This window comes from Cebus imitator, unplaced genomic scaffold (genome assembly GCF_001604975.1).
Source record: "Cebus imitator isolate Cc_AM_T3 unplaced genomic scaffold, Cebus_imitator-1.0 Scaffold38, whole genome shotgun sequence".
NCBI lineage: Eukaryota > Metazoa > Chordata > Mammalia > Primates > Cebidae > Cebus > Cebus imitator.
This window is the reverse complement of record NW_016107353.1, coordinates 4649893-4667339: the sequence shown is the minus strand read 5'-3', so window position 1 is coordinate 4667339 and position 17447 is coordinate 4649893. Positions and strand designations below refer to the sequence as shown.

Genomic DNA, 17447 nt, shown 5'->3' with positions numbered 1-17447 from the left:
AGCATTTCTGTGGGGCATTGCGGTGAGGGATGGGGAGCACACGTGTGTGTTTTGGGGTGTGGGCTTCACTTGTGTCACAGGACTGCCACAATCATTTGGGGAACACCTGGTAGTCCCAACCAGGTCCTGTCTGGGCAACCCGCATGGACTAACTGAGACAGGCAAAGAGGTGCTACTCCAGCTCAGCAAGTTGGCACCCTCCTTGCTATGGAGCAGAGCCCGGGCCCTAACAAGACTCAGGTCAGCCATGATCAGGGAAGCCCAGAGGTAGTGAGTCTTTCATGACCCCGGGGAGTGAAAAGGGAAGGACCATGGTCCTGCCAGTTCCTGGAGCACTGGGGCTGGTAAAAGGGGCTTTGCAGGAGGTGTGTAAAGGGTAAGTAACCTAGGGAGTCGGAGAGGGTTCCCGAGCAACTGGGGATATGAGAAACGAGCACTATGAGAACCGCTCCTGTTGCCTGTGCCCCATCAGATGATGTCAACTTCAAATCGAGCATTGGGCCAGGTTTTTCACAGCTAATATCTAGCTATATCCTCTACCTGCAGATTTGGGATTACCATCCCTCTTTTCCAGATGAAAAGAAATATGAAGGTGACTTGCCTAAGGTCTTGCAGCTAGAAAGTGACAGAACAGCATCTTCACGCTTGACATTTTGTCCCTCATCCTGCAGTTGCAATGATGGAGGATTCCCAAGTAACAGAGTCTCTCCAAGGTCAAAGGAAAGCCAATGGAGCCAGCCAGGAAAGCCAAAACGAAAGGAAGCAAGGGATCTGTGAGAGTCACGTGGCCCTGGCTGGCCACGGCGCCTTGGGAGGGTGGCCCTTTAAGAGCCCAGGTGTGGGTCAAACACTGAGCAGAGTTTCAGTTTTGGCAGCAGCATCCAGTGCCCTGCCAGCAGCTCCTAGAGAGGCAGGGGTTACTGACTGGCCAGCAGGCTGTGTCTGTGAAATCAGATCAACGGGAGAGAAGGAAGTAGCTACAAGTAAGTGTGCCTGCTCTGGGATCTTCGGATGGGATGCTATCTGAAAAGGGCTGGGGACGGTGGCTTGGGCAATCCCCTCCATTCACAACTCCCAGTCTCCCAGGTAATAGGGAGAGAAGGACAGGAGCAGACTGCGTGACTGTGTGGTCGGGGAGTAAGCGTGCAGACCACAGTGGGCCAAGTAGGGACACAGGTGTGTGGAAGCCCCCCACCGTCCTTTTCTGAGAATATCAGCAGGTGGGAAGGAACCTCTGTGGTGAGCATATGCAGCTCTACTCTTTCAGCTTGGTCTGTCCCTGGACTTCCTAACTCCTCATAGTGATCACCTGTGTGGCCTTAGGCAAGCCACCTAACCTCTCTGAGTTCCAGTTTCTTAATCTGTAAAACAAGGATAGAAATAACACCTATCATTCAGGCTCAATGTGGGTTCAAATGAGAAAATACATGTGAAATAGCTTTGTAACCTCTAGAGTGAAACAGGAATTGTTTCACATTTTTCAGTTTAATTAGTCAAGGATTTCTTGAACACCGGACAGACCTGGAATCAGATAATGTGCCTAAAGTCTGGCACCCAGCAAGTCCTCTTTCAGTCTCTGAGGTTTCCCACTTGTGGCTTTCTGCTGAAGGCATGTTCAGCTCCTTTTTCTCCTTTTCCAAGAAGCTCTGAAATCCTTTCCAAGTCCACCTAGCTTTGCTCTAGCAGATTCCTGCCACGGGAGACATAAATGTGTGTCATCACATCATCCTGCCCTTGCTAGAGGTAGAGGAAATGACATCCTCACAGGGCCACTGAGTGAGGTGGGGCTGAGCCCCTAAAGACACAGGCAGCATGGTCAGCTCCCACTGCTCCTCCTGGCTCTGCAGCCAGCAGATCTCAGACGTGGGCCACCCCTCCCTTTGCCCATCCTGACAGCATCCCAAGCCAGCTGTCAAACCGCCGCACACAAGGGCAGCAGCTGGTCAAGCTCGGTCCCGTCCCCGACCTCCAGTTCCCTTGTACAACTGCCGTCCCTAGGTGCCTGGAGCCATCGAAGCTGCTCCTATTTTGTGTGATCGCCTTCCCCCTTCACTAGGGGAATCATATGTTCCTTAACATCTGGAGAGAAGACAGCAATTTCGGGGGTTTGGGTAGAAGCCAGTTGTTTGGTGGCTTCCCAGAGGCAGATGTGGAATTCTCTCTCGAGCCTTCTCCCCGCTCCTGAATGTGCCAATATAGCAGAAAGAACGCTGGGCCCGGAGTCAGGAAAGCAATTCTCTCTGCCTGTCTCCCAGGGCCTCTAGACCTCTGTGGTTTTAGCTGATGAAACGTGGGGTCTCACAGGCTTCCATTTAGTAAACCCGCTTGCCCAGAGCTTTCACAGCTTCATCTCATTCTCCCCTGATAGAAATGAGGAGGTAGGCAGGGTCGGTTTTGTGACACCATTCCCTAGTTTATGTGAGTGGTGTAAAGTCACCCAGCAAGTTTGAATGATGATGTTTTGGGACAGCCATTTTGATATGGTCATGAGGATATTTTGAAATCACTTAAAAAGCAAACTATCTAACTTAAAAAAAATTATTACCTATGCATTGTGCTTAGCAGAGATGCTCCATCTATGACTTGCCCTTTCTCTGGAGGGGCTGGGGCTGGAGTCCCAGTGTCACTGGCATCAACACTGTGGTGGAGTGGAAAGGGGCTTTGGCATCAACATGCCCGGTTATAGGCATGGTTATTTACATAGCCTACATGTGGTAGGTGCTAAATAAACAGCAGCTAATATTCTCCAGGAAGAAATTTCTCTACTGGCGCCTACCCCTGGGTCCAGATGTCTCTTTATTTTTTGAGACAGAATCTTGCTCTGTCAGTCATGCTGGAGCACAGTGGCGCCATCTCGGCTCACTGCAACCTCTGCCTCCCAGGTTCAAGTGATTATCTTGCCTCAGCCTCCCGAGTAGCTGGGATTACAGATGTGCGCTACCACGCTGGGCTAACTTTTGCATTTTTAGTAGAGACGGGTTTCACCATGTTGGTCAGGCTGGTCTTGAACTCCTGACCTCGTGATCCACCCACCTCGGCCTCCCAAAGAGCTGGGATTACAGGTGTGAGCAACCATGCCTGGCCACAGGTGTCTCTTTATAAGAACCACCTTTTCTGTGAAAGGCAGAGAGAGGAGAACTGAACAATTCTCTTCTCTAAGATTGGATATCCTGCTCCTTCCTCTCTCCACTGCTTCCTTTCAATAGCAAGACCCTCTGAGGTATAGCACAGTGGCTAAGGGCCTGTGCTGTGGATCCAGAATCCCATCAAAGTCACTTGCCAATTGTGCAACCTGGGGAGAATGTCTTACCTCTCTGTGCCTCAATTATCTCACTCATGGAATGGGATTGCCCATTTTCTCCTACCTCCTAGGGTGGCTGTAAAAATTAAACACATTAACACATGTAAGGCCCCTGGAAGGGACTTGGTGTACATTCTTCTAGCCTAGTCCATAGTGCCTGTCTCCTTTCTTACCCACATGGGTCCAACCTAACTAGCTCACTCTCTATCTTCAAAGGATGCCCAGCAAGCAGACTTCTACTCTCCTGTCAAGTCCAGGGGAACTTTCTTCCTCTGAAAAAGAGGGACACCTGAGATTAGATGGACAAAGTTTTGAACTCTACACAATGAGGCCTGAATGCAGTCACTTTCATTGAATAGGAGCTAGTTAAATACATTTTATAAAAAGAAAACCAATTCTTCAGCACAGCGTACACTCCTGCCCCAATCCAACTGTGGGGACATATGTTACAAATATGTTGGGACACTAACTTAGTAAATGAAAATGATCTAGCACATCCTAGCCTCAGCAGTGAAAAAAACAACTGCTGAAGAGAAAACCGTGCCCTTGTGCATAATATAGTATCACATACACGAAACCCGATAAAGCAGGCCCCTCTGTTCATTTAAAGAGTGATAATGAGGTAGTGACCTCAAATTCCAATTCTGCAATGGGTCTTGGGATCAAGAATCCCTGTAACCCTTAGATATCCCACCTGTGACATGAAGATAACAATATCTGTCTCTTGGGTTGTTGTGCTGATGGATGATGTCATACAGGTAAAGAACCTAGCAAAGCATTTGGCACACAGCAGGTGCCCAACGTTATGTTCTTTTTCTTCCTTCCTTAAGCAAATCCTGTAAATCTAGCCCCAGACACTCTGGGGGGTTCTCTCTGAGATTTGCATCCCCCAGGTTTAGAAGAAAGTCTCTGGTTTTGAGAGAAAGGGGTCTCCAGTGATTCTGAAAGCTCAGGGTCCTTTCAGCTGCTGTTAGAGAAATTGTGCTTCGAGTTTTAGCTTTGGGCAAAGAAGCGCTCCTGTTCCCAAGAGCAAGAGTATCCTCTCCTGCCGATCATCTCTTCTAGGACTGGACTGTGTGCATCCCGGTGAGGCTGCTGTCTGCTAGGCCTGCCTGTGCATGCCTGATGCTCTCATCCCTGGCTTGAGACTCTGCAGAGGGTAATGGATGCACACACATGTCCCCTCTCTACACAAACATGCACAGCCACCAAACATGTCACAACATGAGAAGTCTGGGATGGAGGGCAGGATTCTCACCTTGGAGAAGTTGGCACCTGGCTCTCTGCAACGCAGGGCAAGTCCAGAGGAGGGCTACATCCCCCAGCTCAGCTTGTGGGAAGACCACTCCTGTCTCACAGAAATACTAGAAAGTTTGCTTATCTAGAGGTCAGGACAGGAACAAGAACCAAGGCTGGCTGCTGCTGGTGTGGGTTCTTAAAAGCAGGCGGCATTTTGTCCTCCCACCTGTGACTGCTCCCACCCTGTGCCAGCACAAGTGGCAAATGGTAGACCCCTCAGGACTTTGCAGCCAGCCCATCCCAACCATTCCCAAGACCTCCAGTCCTCCTGAAAGCCATTCCCACCTGGGAGCCTCTCTCATGCCAGCCTGCAGTGCCCACTCAGATGATGATACCCCAGCCAGCGTCCCCAGAGTGCTTCCATGCTGGAGCTGACCGGCATTTGGCTAAGGCCCCACTCCACAGGTTAATCATTGACCTGGTGAGAAAGGCCTGGGGCAATTAACCAGACTCAAGAGAGCCTCAACGTTGCCATCTGACACCCATATCTGTTCCCACTCCCGCCCCTTACACTTCCAAAGAACTGTAGAAACAACATACCTTTATCTTCACAAGGAAATAAAAGGTTCCTTGCTGGGAAATTCCCCTGCAGCAAAGCAATAATCAAGATAAACAACTCTATTGCCTTTGGCTGAGGCTGGTGAAGGGACTCTGGGAGCAGCAGCAGGGACCAGGGTGGTGTGGGAGGTCTGGGGGTTAATGCCCAGCTGCCTCCTGCTTACAGAGTCCTTATCTTTATGGACACTCATTACTGCCCAACCTTATGATCATTTAACACTCTCTTTATCAAGACAACTCCAAAGTTTAAAGTCTGTCAAAGTCTGGGAAAGTAGGGACTCCTCTCTCCTCTAGGCTATAGTTGGGGTCTTGAAGACAGCTGCTGTCAGGTGGGTCCCCAGGACCCTCAAATATCCCCAGCCCTGGGCCGCGTCCATGGTGGTGACAAAGTCCACATGGGCTGCTCCGTCTGAGTGGTGTTATCTTCGATTCTTCATCTTTGTCTGCCAGGCCTTACCAGGGAGGATTGCAAGACCCTAACACCTACGCTTTTAATGCCAATCCCATAATCGAGTCACTGGGAAAACATAGCCCATCATTCAGTGTCTCAAGATCTCCACGTTCTTATCCATAAAATGGTTGTGATTATACCTGTCTGTCTTATTTCTGGGGAACATATAAGGCTCAAATGAAATAACATAAATGATAGATAGTGCTTTTGTAAGTAACAGGATCGCTACAAATAACACGAATAAGTATAAGGTAAAAGCATGCCGCTGTATTTGGGGTGTGATACAGTACAGTGGAGAGGTTAAGCACGTAGACTTTGCAGTCAGACAAAGCTGGGCCTAAATCTTCCCCGACCCCCATTCTGTGTACCCCCACACACTTAACCCCTGTGCACCCTTGAGGAAAGTACTTAACCTTTAAGCCTTCATTTCCTCTCCTGTGAAAGTGGATAAGAATACTAACCTTATAGGACTGATATCAAGTCTATATGAGATAATACACATAAATTATTCCACACAGTGGCCTGGGACAGGATAAGAGAGCAATCAATGGGGTTAGGATCATCATCATTACATTTACATCATTAATAATCATTACACCTCCTCTGTGGGTCTCAGTTTCCTCATCTGAACACACCATGAAATATGTCAGCCCGCTTCACCTCCCAGGGATGTAGAGGGGGCAGCTGAAACAGAAAGATGGGGCCACATATTGGTAGAAACCGATCACCCAGCGAGCCATCCCTGAGCTCTTACGGTGTGCCTGGGACCGTGCCTCGTGGGCAGGGAAACAGAACAAATGACACAGTATCTCTGTCCCAAAGGAACTTGCAGCTTAGTTGAGAAGACAAAAGCTACTTATAACTATTAAGGAAATATAAGCGTTGAAGGATGTTAAGAATGAGTTGTTATGAAAAAGGTGGAGGCACTGATTCATTCCACAGGATTTATGTCAGTTGCCGGAGATACAAAGCCTAACAGGTGTCACAGAAACTCTAAGGTCGACTAGTGTTGGAGGACAAGGGGAGCTTCATCTTGCGGTAATTGTTTTTCAGCACTGCACACGAGAAGTCGGCCTGAGCCATACGGCGCCCAGGAGTCACTGGCAATGCTGCTCTTCGCGCTCACCTGCCTGCTGGTGGTCTTCCCAGGTGTGTCTGCCAGGTCCCAACCCCCCTAGCTCTACCCCTCCAGCCTGCCCGACTCCAGGGCTCACCTCCCTGGGGACGCTAAAGTCAGACTCATCCGCAGGGATGTCCCTCTCAAAATGGGCACCCCCTTGAGGAAAAGTCACACAGAGACAATGCCAAAATGCCATGTCTGTGAGCCTTGGAAATCGGGGACAGGAATGGCGCTTCCTATTCTCAAGGCCAGGGGCTGTGAAGGATCCTCCCTGAGAATAACAAAGAATGTGATTTCAACCAAGCATCTCTATCCACTGTGGAATCCAAGGGAAGTCACTTATCCTTCCTGGCTCTCAATATTTTTATCTGGGAAAAAAAAGAAAAGAAAATCACCTGCAAAGTGTTTTTAGAAATATAAGGAAATAACACATGGCACGTGCAAACATGTAACACCCTACGAAAGTGGTGTTCTTGTTTTAAAAAACAAGGGATGGCTGGATGCAGTGGCTCACAGCTATAATCCCAGCACTTTGGGAAGCCAAGGCGGGTGGATTGCTTGAGGTTGGGAGTTCAAGACCAGCCTAGCCAACATGGAGACACCTTGCCTCTACTAATATAAAAACAAAAATTAGCCAGTATGCACCTATAGTCCCAGCTACTTGGGAGGCTAAGGCATGAGAATTGCTTGAACCTGGGAAGCGCAGGTTGCAGTGAGCCGAGATTGAGCCACTGGATGCCAGCCTGGGCAACAGAGAGAGACTCTGTCTCAAAAAAATAAAAAACAAAAAACAAGGGATATGATAAATTTATTATTCCCTTGTCCTTGAAATGGGTTTCATTAATGAATTACAAGTAAAATTTAATCGTGATTAAAGCAGTCACTTTATTTAATCTCAGCAATTTTCCAGCTATAATATACGATAAATTATCAACAGAGGGCCTATGTATCAGGTAGAAAACCACATCTCCTCAGGGTAGGTTATCTGGAACAGGCTTTACTGCCTAAGGGCCTCAGAAATCCTCTCTCTTCTGTACCCACAGCCGTATCCACGAAGAGTCCCATATTTGGTCCCCAGAAGCTGAGAAGGGTGGAAGGTAACTCTGTGTCCATCACGTGCTACTATCCACCCACCTCTGTCAACCGGCACACCCGGAAGTACTGGTGCCGGCAGGGAGCCAGCGGCCGCTGCACAACCCTCATCTCCTCGGAGGGCTACGTCTCCGACAGCTACAGAGGCAGGGCTAACCTCACCAACTTCCCAGAGAACGGCACATTTGTGGTGAACATTGCCCAGCTGAGCCGGGATGACTCTGGGCACTACAAGTGTGGTCTGGGCATCAATAGCCGAGGCCTGTCCTTCGACGTCAGCCTGGAGGTCAGCCAGGGTAAGGATCCAGGCTCCTTGGGCTTCTGGGCGAAAGCTAGAGGGAATTCTCTGAGGTGCATGAAGGGCTAGAGGAGGAACTTCCTGACAAGGATGCATAGACCGGTGGGAGGTCAGAAGGCTCCCCTCTCCCCAGCAAAGACTTCTTAGAACAAGAGAAGGAGACAGATAGGGCCTAACTGGGGGTGATGAGTGAACCTTTCTAGGACTTGGTGGCCTATAACATTTTGGGCTTTCTGGGGACCCCAGCTTAGAAAGGTATGAATAAGACAAGCTTTCTTGCGTTCGCTATAGATAGAAAGGGAAATCTGACATCAGCCTAAGGAGATAGAAAAAGCAGTGGGAGATTTATAGGGATCCTTAAATTCCCATCATTAATGCACCTTTCCATCAATGTTTGGGCCACCAGATGGCTTCCTGTAAAATGCATATATATTTTTTAACCTGGGAACCCTTAGTTCTTCAGTATTATCGGGGTAAATTAGACTTAGTTCTTGACCAAAGACCAAGGTCCTGAAGGGATGGGTTGCGAACAAGCCTTTTCTAGTTGGAGAAAGAGAAAAAAAGAAAAGCTATTTCTGAAAGGGTTTAACAATGAGGCTATTGTAGACAATCAAGGGCGACTCCAAAGAGAGGTCTTAAGGGAGGAAAGAAATTTACAGGGACTCCCAAAGATATGTTTGGCTCCTTTGGAATCTGTATACTATTGTCTGTGGACTAAACGAAGAGGTCATTTAGGTGGGGATAAAGTCTCAAAACTACAGAACCTTAAGAGGTGAAGAGAGCTTAGAGTTCACCCTATCCAGATGCCTAGAAGAACACGCAGATGATGGGTATGCGGCCTCTGATTAAGCACGTTAGCAGAAACTCACTGCTCCATGAGACAGCCGGTTCCACATTTAGACTGTTGTAATTTTTAGAAACTTTTATTATAGTGCATTGAAATCCATCACCCTGGATTTACATTCATTCTGTTCATTTCAACGCACATTCATTTGGCCACCTACTACCCAGAGGCATTGTGCTTGTCACAACATAGGGGTCAAACATGAGAAAAACATGTCCCTGCCCTCAAGGAACTTCCAGTCCATGGAGAGCATAATTAACCATATACCAGATGGGATGATGTATCAAGAAAGCACAGGGCAGGGAGAGATTTGTGTCAGCTGGGGAAGTTTTCACGGAGGAGACAGCTGTCAAGCTGGGCCTCGGAAGACATCTCCTGACAGTGTTCCTCTGGGAAGGAGGACATTCCAGGTTATAAGCCCACCCACACCCTAACTGGGAATAGAAAATAGTCCCATGTTGCAAGAATTAGAATCACAGCTTGCCCCACCCTGCACCCCTCATCCTGCAGATCGTGGTCTCCTAAATGACACTGAAGTCTACACAGTGGACGTGGGCGGAACAGTGACCATCAACTGCCCTATCAAGCCTGAGAATGCTGAGAAGGTAAAGTCCTTTCACAAGATGAATGGCCAGGACCCTGTGCTGATCATTGAATCCGGGAAGTATGTGAGCCCCATCTATGGGGACAGAGTAAAACTTGTTATTCCTGGTACTGGCCAGTTAATGTTCATGGTCATCATCCACCAACTCAGGCCCAGCGACACGGGGATGTATATCTGCAAGGCCGGGGTTGGTTCCAGCGCTAACAAGAAGACTGTTAACCTCCAAGTGCTAATGCCCGAGCCCAGCCTGGTTTATGGAGACCTGAGGGGCTCAGTGACCTTCAACTGTGCCCTGGGCCCTGAGGTGGCAAACGTGCCCAAATTTCTGTGCCGGATGAGCGATGGGAAAAACTGTGATGTTCTCATCAACACCGGGGGGAAGAGGGATCAAGCCTTTGAGGGCAGAATCCTGCTCAGCCCCAAGGACAAGAGTGGCTCATTCAGTGTGCCGATCACGGGCCTGAGGAAGGAGGATGCAGGGCGCTACATGTGCGGAGCCCACCCGAATGATCAGCTGCAGGAAAGCTGGCGCATCCAGGCCTGGGAGCTCTTCGTCAATGAGGGTAAGACCCTAGAGAGGGAGGGAGAGGAGGTGGGGCAGTCTCGCAGGTGAGATCTCAGCTCCCTGTGAGTCCACTCATCAACAGTCTCAATCAGCTGACAGCATTCACTCACTGACCAGTCTCGAACTGGAGGCTATGTGGGCTGCTGCAGAGGACAGCCAGAAAAAGCAGCCTCTGCCTGGTGGTAGCTCCTAATTACTCTTCTGTTATCAAAGTCCTTTTGATGGCTGTCACTGCTTAACAAGTAAGCGGTGAGTAATGCTCCTGATTGAGCGTTAGGTTAGTGTAAGGACTTATTAGACGGTGTTTCAGGGTGGTGGTGGCAGGCTCGGCATGGGCCCTCTGTCCCCTCCCCTGGCCCCTGAACAAGATGGGAAAAGATTGGCTTATCTTGGTCTCAGTGATAAGCCCCACCCTGCACCCCTCATCCCTCACATTCAGATGGGAAAAGATTGGTTTATCTTGGTCTCAATGTGTTCCAACGGGAGTGCCCCAGCTTCTAAATGTTTCACTCCCACATCTCGTAGGGTTATTTGAGAATCTGCACCATCTGGCCCACTCAGCCCTACTCTAGCGAGCCATCAGCATGGTGAAAGAATTCAATCCCAGCTCCTCTCCCAGAGCACTCTGCACAGAATTGCCCTTGTGAGAAGTAGCAAACCATTACTTGCAGTTCTGTGCTTGTGACTTTTCTTTAAGGGGCTTATGTTCCCTGCACGTCCTGTCCATATCCAGCTCCAGGTCCTCACCAGGTCCCCCTGCATCTTTGGTCATGCGAGTTCTCTCTGGACCTCAGCTTCAGCTGCCTGGAGAATGGCTGTCCTCTTTGAGATGCCCCTTGGGGCCCCAACAATTAAGGTCACCTGTGCTACATAGCTTGTACTCTACATCATATCATTCTAAATATATTTTCTTGATTTGGAAATGATCCATTTGGCCATTTTTGTGGAATAGACTAATAAACAGACAAGAACTTACACAGAGGGAGACTTTGTAAGAAGCCACAGGAGAAGAGCTGATATTCTTTCCTTCGACTCCTTCCATTCTCTGCTCAGAGTAAGGTGGGGGGAAAGAATGACATGTCCGGGCTGATGGGGAGACTCCGTGTCCCCAGAGTCTGGCCCCGGTGGCTCCAGCTGCAGACTCTGTGACATTAGGAAAGTTCCTTTTTGTTTTCTGAGGAGGGTAAGGTGATGTGTGTAAACTTCACTATCCATCCTGGTGGAGACCCCAAGGCAAAAGACTTCTCAGGCTAGGCAAGTCTCTTCCTGAGCGGCTGTCCTCCCATCCCATCTCTGTCTGTGCTTCCAGAGTCCACAATTCCCCGCAGCCCCACTGTCGTGAAGGGGGTGGCAGGAGGCTCTGTGGCCGTGGTCTGCCCCTACAACCCTAAGGAAAGCGAAAGCATCAAGTACTGGTGTCGCTGGGAAGGGGCCCAGAATGGCCACTGCCCCCTGCTGGTGGAGAGCAAAGGGCTGGTTCAGGATCAGTACCAGGGCCGGCTTGCCCTGCACCAGGAGCCTGGCAACGGCACCTACACCGTCATCCTCAACCAGCTCACCAGCCAGGACGCCGGCTTCTACTGGTGTCTGACCAACGGCGATACTCACTGGAGGACCACTGTGGAGATCAAGATTATCGAAGGTAAGAGCTGAATGGGGACGGAGAAAGCTCTAAGACCTCTCCAGCCAGCAGCCGCATCCCCAGCCACTCCTCCTCCTCTGTCACCTGCCTCCACGCTGATGGGTCAGACCTCAGGAGGGAGCCCACCTGTCCAGAGGTCACATTTTCATACCTGTAACACGCACCCTACACTCGGAATACCAAACATGGTACCTCCTACTAGTAAGAGCATGGATCTCTTTCGCAGTGTGCAGGCATCAGCTGAAGTCGAGGACTGCAGGTAGCTCTTTGTATTGAGTCTAGAAGAGAAGGAAGAGTGAGGAAAGCAAACTGAAGTCCATGTGCAAGAATCCATGGGCTATGGTAGACTCTGTATTGACCATGGTGCTCATCAATAATAATTATTACCTAGACACACAATTGCATTGCTTATGTAGTCAGAAAACATACTAATTTCTAATGCTGTCCAAAGAGGAAATGTAGACTAAGCATGCTGGTGCATTCCTGTAATCCCAGAACCTTGGGAGGCCAAGACAGGAGGATGGCTTGAGCCCAGGAGATGGAGGCTGCAGTGAGCTATGATTGCACCACTACCCTCCAGCCTGGGTGACACAGAGAGAGACCCTGCCTCAAAAAAATATATATATATATATATATATATATATATATGTATAAAGAAGACTTGTGGACAAATTTTCCCACCAGAGTCACTTCCCTGCAGCATCTCCAAGTACCAAATTCTGTGCCCATTTCTACCTCCGTTCCTCCTCCAGGAGAACCAAACCTCAAGGTACCAGGGACGGTCACGGCTGTGGTGGGAGAGACTCTCAAGCTCCCCTGCCACTTCCCATGCAAATTCTACTCGTACGAGAAATACTGGTGCAAGTGGAGTAACAAGGGCTGCCAGACCCTGCCCAGCCAAGATGATGGCCCCAGCCAGGCTTTCGTGAACTGCAACCAGAACAGCCGGCTCGTCTCCCTGACCCTGAACTCAGTGACCAAGGCGGACGAAGGCTGGTACTGGTGTGGGGTGAAGCAGGACCACTCCTACGGAGAGACTGCAGCCGTCTATGTGGCGGTTGAAGAGAAGAAGGTGGCAGGTGAGTCTCCAAGGGCAGGGCCTGTGCCCCCCAGACCCAGAGGCAGGACTTCCTGAAGGCCCCTGCCTGAGAGCTTCTCAATCAGTGCTGATCCCCTATGTTTGGCTGTCAGAGGCTGAAAGTGTGTGGGGAAGGGAGGGGACATTTAGGTCCTATATAGCCTCATTGAGCCCTTCAAAAGGGACATCTCGAATAAACATACCAACTAAGTAGAAATAGTGGGTTTGCTACTTAACCTCGGCATTAAGACAAGTTCCAGCTGAAGGTGGTGGCTCACACCTGTAATCCCAGCACTTTGGGAGGCCGAGGTAGGCAGATCACTTGAGGTCAGGAGTTCAAGACCAGCCTGGCCAACATGGAGAAACCTCGTCTCTACTAAAAATACAAAAATTAGCCAGGCATGGTGGCACACGCCTGTAATCCCAGCTACTTGGGGGGCCGAGGCGTGGGAACCGCTTGAACCCAGGACGCGTGGGGTTGCAGTGAACTGAGATTGCACCACTGCACTTTAGCCTAGGTGACAGAGTTAGACTCCATCTCAAAAAACCAAAAAAGAAACTAAGTTTAATAGCTGTCACCTCAGCCCAAATTGAAATCTCTTCTCTGTCTGGAAATATTCTTCTGTGCATAGAAGAATAATATGCGTACATCACTGTCATATGCAATACGTTCATCCTCCTTCCCCTTGCCAAATCTTGCCCTCAAAAGAAGGCCAGATACCTTCATTTACAAGGTCTGACCAAGAAAATTAGGCAACCTCATTTTGTAAGTTTGCATTTCAAGCCTTCTTTTAAAATTTCACATGAATTGTTTTATCCCTAAAAAGGGTATTTTGTAATCCCTCAAGAAATCCTATTGTGTCTGGACCCTCCCGGTGGGACTCACTGAGGGGCCCATCCCCAGGCTACCACCAGGGGGCAGCACTATTGCAGCCAACTCTGCAGTCAGGAAGCCTGGAGAGCCGTGAAAATCTCCCTGGCCTAAGTGATGGGTTAGTCTTTGTGCACAGACGATCTAATACACAAAGCCTTGAAGGTCCCCAACATACTTTTGTTAGTAATGGGGCAGAGATCATCTGTGACAGCTGACGAAGGACATCGCGGCTCTGTTTCTAATGTCATCCTGGGTCCTATCCCAATAGCCTTGAGATCGAACCCTGACCCTGTGATTCCTCATGAAGTCTCCCCAGACTCCTTCACCTCAAAGAGTAAGAGCATGGAGGAAAAAACCACGACCCAGGCCCATGTTCCCTGTTGCAGGGTCCCGCGATGCCAGCCCAGTGAAAGCAGATGCTGCCCCTGATGAGAAAATGCTGGAGTCTGGCGTCCAGAAGATTGGGAACAGAGCCGTTCAGGATCCCAGGCTTTTTGCAGAGGAAAAGGTGGTGGCAGATATAGGAGATCAAGCTGGTGGGAGCAGAATATCTGTGGATTCCAGCAGGTAAGGAAGGATTCAAGGCTCCCCACTTGGAGAACACCCCAGAGCCGAGGACCTGAGGTTGAGCCACCAGGTCCAAGGAGGAAAGCCTGTCTGTCTCTTGAGCACTGGGGCAGCCCTTACGATCTCTGCTTATATGAGGGAGGGTCCCGTGGCACTCTCTGCCCTCTCCCATGGCTGAAGAGGTGTTTACAATGCAGTTCCGTCTTCCAGGTCTGGGATGCAACCAGACCCAGTGCTTGCCTTTGCCAGTCTGGGAAGCCTTCTTAGAAGAACAGAGCTAAAGAGCTTCATCAGCAGGATGGGGTGGCTAAACCTGGGAGGAAAAAGTAGCGGAGCCAACCTTGTCAGCACTTCCTCGGTCCCCCAGCTCTCCCTTCCAGGGATGAACTAACCTAAGTCTTCTTCCAGCTCTGAGAAACAAGGCGGGAGCTCCAGAGTGCTGGTCTCCACCCTGGTGCCCCTGGGCCTGGTGCTGGCACTGGGAGCCGTGGCCGTGGGGGTGGCCAGAGCCCGGCACAGGAAGAACGTGGGTGAGTCTCTGGGATACTCCTGGCCTCCCACCTCCAACCCCAGCCCTCAGTCCTGAATCATCCGCCCATAGAGGAGGCTGTGTTGTCTCTTCTTTTTCATGGGCTAACACAAAGGATCCCGAGGAAGCAGGGTAGGGAAAGATAAACCCAGACATACTCAAAACTTAAGTTCTGAGCTGCTGTCCAAATACTGTCTTTGGAAAATCATCTCCAATTACCCATGGTCTACGTTCAGCCAGGAAGAGGAGATCGGGTTTTGGGAGACCCTGGGCTTGGACTAGCTGGATAACTAATGAGCTGTGTGACTTTGGGGCATCCTTATGCCATGCCTCGGTTTCCTCATGGGTCAAGACAAGGGTGATAATCACCACCTTGCAGGGCTGATGAGAGGACTGAGGGAGATGCCGTGCGTTGAAAGTTCCCAGAGTGACAAACAAAGATCAGGGATTATCAAGTCTTGATGACCCAGGAAAAGGGACTAGGAAGGATCCTTTCCGTCCGCCTGGACCATAGTCAGAGGTGCACTACCTCAGCTGTCCCGCGGGGCTGCAGCAGATCCGCCCAGCCTGGACTTCTAGGTCCCAGCCCCTGTCCCTACACCAACTACTCTTCCTCCTGTACAGACCGAGTTTCAATTAGGAGCTACAGGACAGACATTAGCATGTCAGACTTTGAGAACTCCAGGGAATTTGGAGCCAATGACAACATGGGAGCCTCCACCATCACTCAGGAGACATCACTCGGAGGAAAAGATGGTATGGCCCTCACTCAAGAGAATGCTCAGCCCCTGGGGATAGTAAGAATTGGCCCCAGGTCGGGGTTGGGAAAAGGAGGCTAGTAAGGGCTAACCTATCCCCTCTCTTCACACAGGGTTCGTTGCCACCACTGAGAGCACCACGGAGACCAAGGAACCCAAGAAGGCAAAAAGGGTGAGGAGGAAGAAGGAAGCCCCACTATGTGACAAGGAAATGCAGCATGAGGGACTGCAGTTAGACTTCAGGAAGAACTGTTACCTCAACATGTGGGCTTATCCCAGAATAGGGAGGATGGTGTAAATAGTCCTCAGGAGTCCTCAGGACCTTTTGAGGAAGAGTTATATCTTACTGGTTGTGGGACGCGGATGTGGGTGAGGCCCAGAAAGGAGTGAGCTGCATGACTAGGCGGTGAACCTGCAGGAGGGAGGCAGGTGTGAGATGTGGAAAGCAGGCGCATGAAAGATGGCGTCGCAGGTGGGAAGCTCCCATGCTGAATGCTGCTGATGAAATGCATGCTCTTCCTGGGCTGGGGGACCCAAGGACCTTGGGCCACACATCCTCCCTTAAGGGTTTTCTCAGGACCAGCCTTTTGCCTGGGCCTAGGAGACGTGGGTAGTTTGACGCTAGCAGCCCCACCAGAGGCAACTCCTGCCTTTGGGCGCCATATTACCATTCCCTCCAGCTTCCCTAGGACTCAGGGCACCCAGAAAATAACATCTCGTGCCTCTAATCTCGAGGCAATAGTTGTTTTGTTTTGTTTATCGTATCTACTTTTTCTTGAAACAGCTCTGGCATTTAGCAAAGTTAGAAAGAGTTATTCCTGGACACAGCCTTCCCCTTTAGCTTCGTGGTGCCAAAAAGCTACCTCTCTGGGCTGGTAGAGAAAGAAAAACATAAGCCACCGTGGTTGACCCCAGCTTAGGGCACCTTGCCCGTGGATTGTGTGGGCACAGCTTCCGGGGACAGGCCCAGGCAGCCAAAATGGTTCCACTCCATGTGTCAGAAGGAGGTAGTGAGACAGAGGGAGATATTTTTAGAGGTGGCAACTTTCCGTTTCTCAAAATGGGTCCTTCTTGGTGAGCATGGGGGCTGGGATGAGAACGGCGGGCCCCACCGGCTTGTGTTACTTGGGTCAGGATCATGAATTCAGGACACTGAATACGTCGCCTCCCCTCTGACTCCACCCACTGAGCCAGTGCCCCCAACACTGACGCTTCTCCTGTTGCCCCTTAGTCATCCAAGGAGGAAGCCGAGATGGTCTACAGAGACTTCCTGCTGCAGTCGAGCTCGGTGGCCGCTGAGGCCCAGGACGGCCCCCGGGAAGCGTAGATGGTGCCGCCGCCTGCTCCCTGCACCCATAACAATCGCTTCAGAATCATGTCGATCCTGGGGCCCTCAGCTCCCGGGGACCCCGCTGCCTGCCCTCACACCTGCCTAGGTTTTCCTGCTGTCCTCAGTGGTGTGCTGGTCCCCTCTTATTGTTCCTATTGGGGGTGAGGGTGGCGTGAGGAGGTCCCACCTGTAGCTTCTTTCTGTTGAGAGAACCTCAGGTATGGAGGAGAATAGAGAGGTCCTCAGGTGTCCCTTGTAGGAAGAGGGACCAGGGTGGGAGAGCTGATTGCAGAAAGGAGAGACATGTCGTGCCTCTCTGCACCCTTGTCACGGGATGGCAACAGAACTTTCCCCTCCACTCCATTCCTCCCTCCCTTCCTTCCTCTCTTCTTCTTTCCTTCCATCAGAAGATGTATTTGAACACGTACTAGAGTCCAAGCGCTCTGCTGGAGGCTGGAACAGGTGTGTCACCAACCCTGCTCACAGCCTTTCTGAGGACACCAGTGAAAGAAGCCACAGCTCCTCTTGGCGAATTTA

General features: G+C 50.3%; 1 protein-coding gene across 1 annotated transcript; it reads left to right on the top strand.

Annotated features, from left to right (window-relative positions):
* The first annotated feature begins 844 nt into the window (after positions 1 to 844).
* Positions 845 to 17447, top strand: PIGR (polymeric immunoglobulin receptor). The gene is made up of 11 exons (XM_017525490.2): positions 845 to 983; positions 6663 to 6758; positions 7773 to 8117; positions 9474 to 10130; positions 11442 to 11774; positions 12527 to 12853; positions 14113 to 14293; positions 14702 to 14823; positions 15447 to 15578; positions 15694 to 15752; positions 16812 to 17447. Exons 2-11 carry the CDS (start codon positions 6716 to 6718, stop codon positions 16905 to 16907), a joined length of 2295 nt encoding a protein of 764 aa, XP_017380979.1. The 5' UTR covers positions 845 to 983; positions 6663 to 6715; the 3' UTR covers positions 16908 to 17447.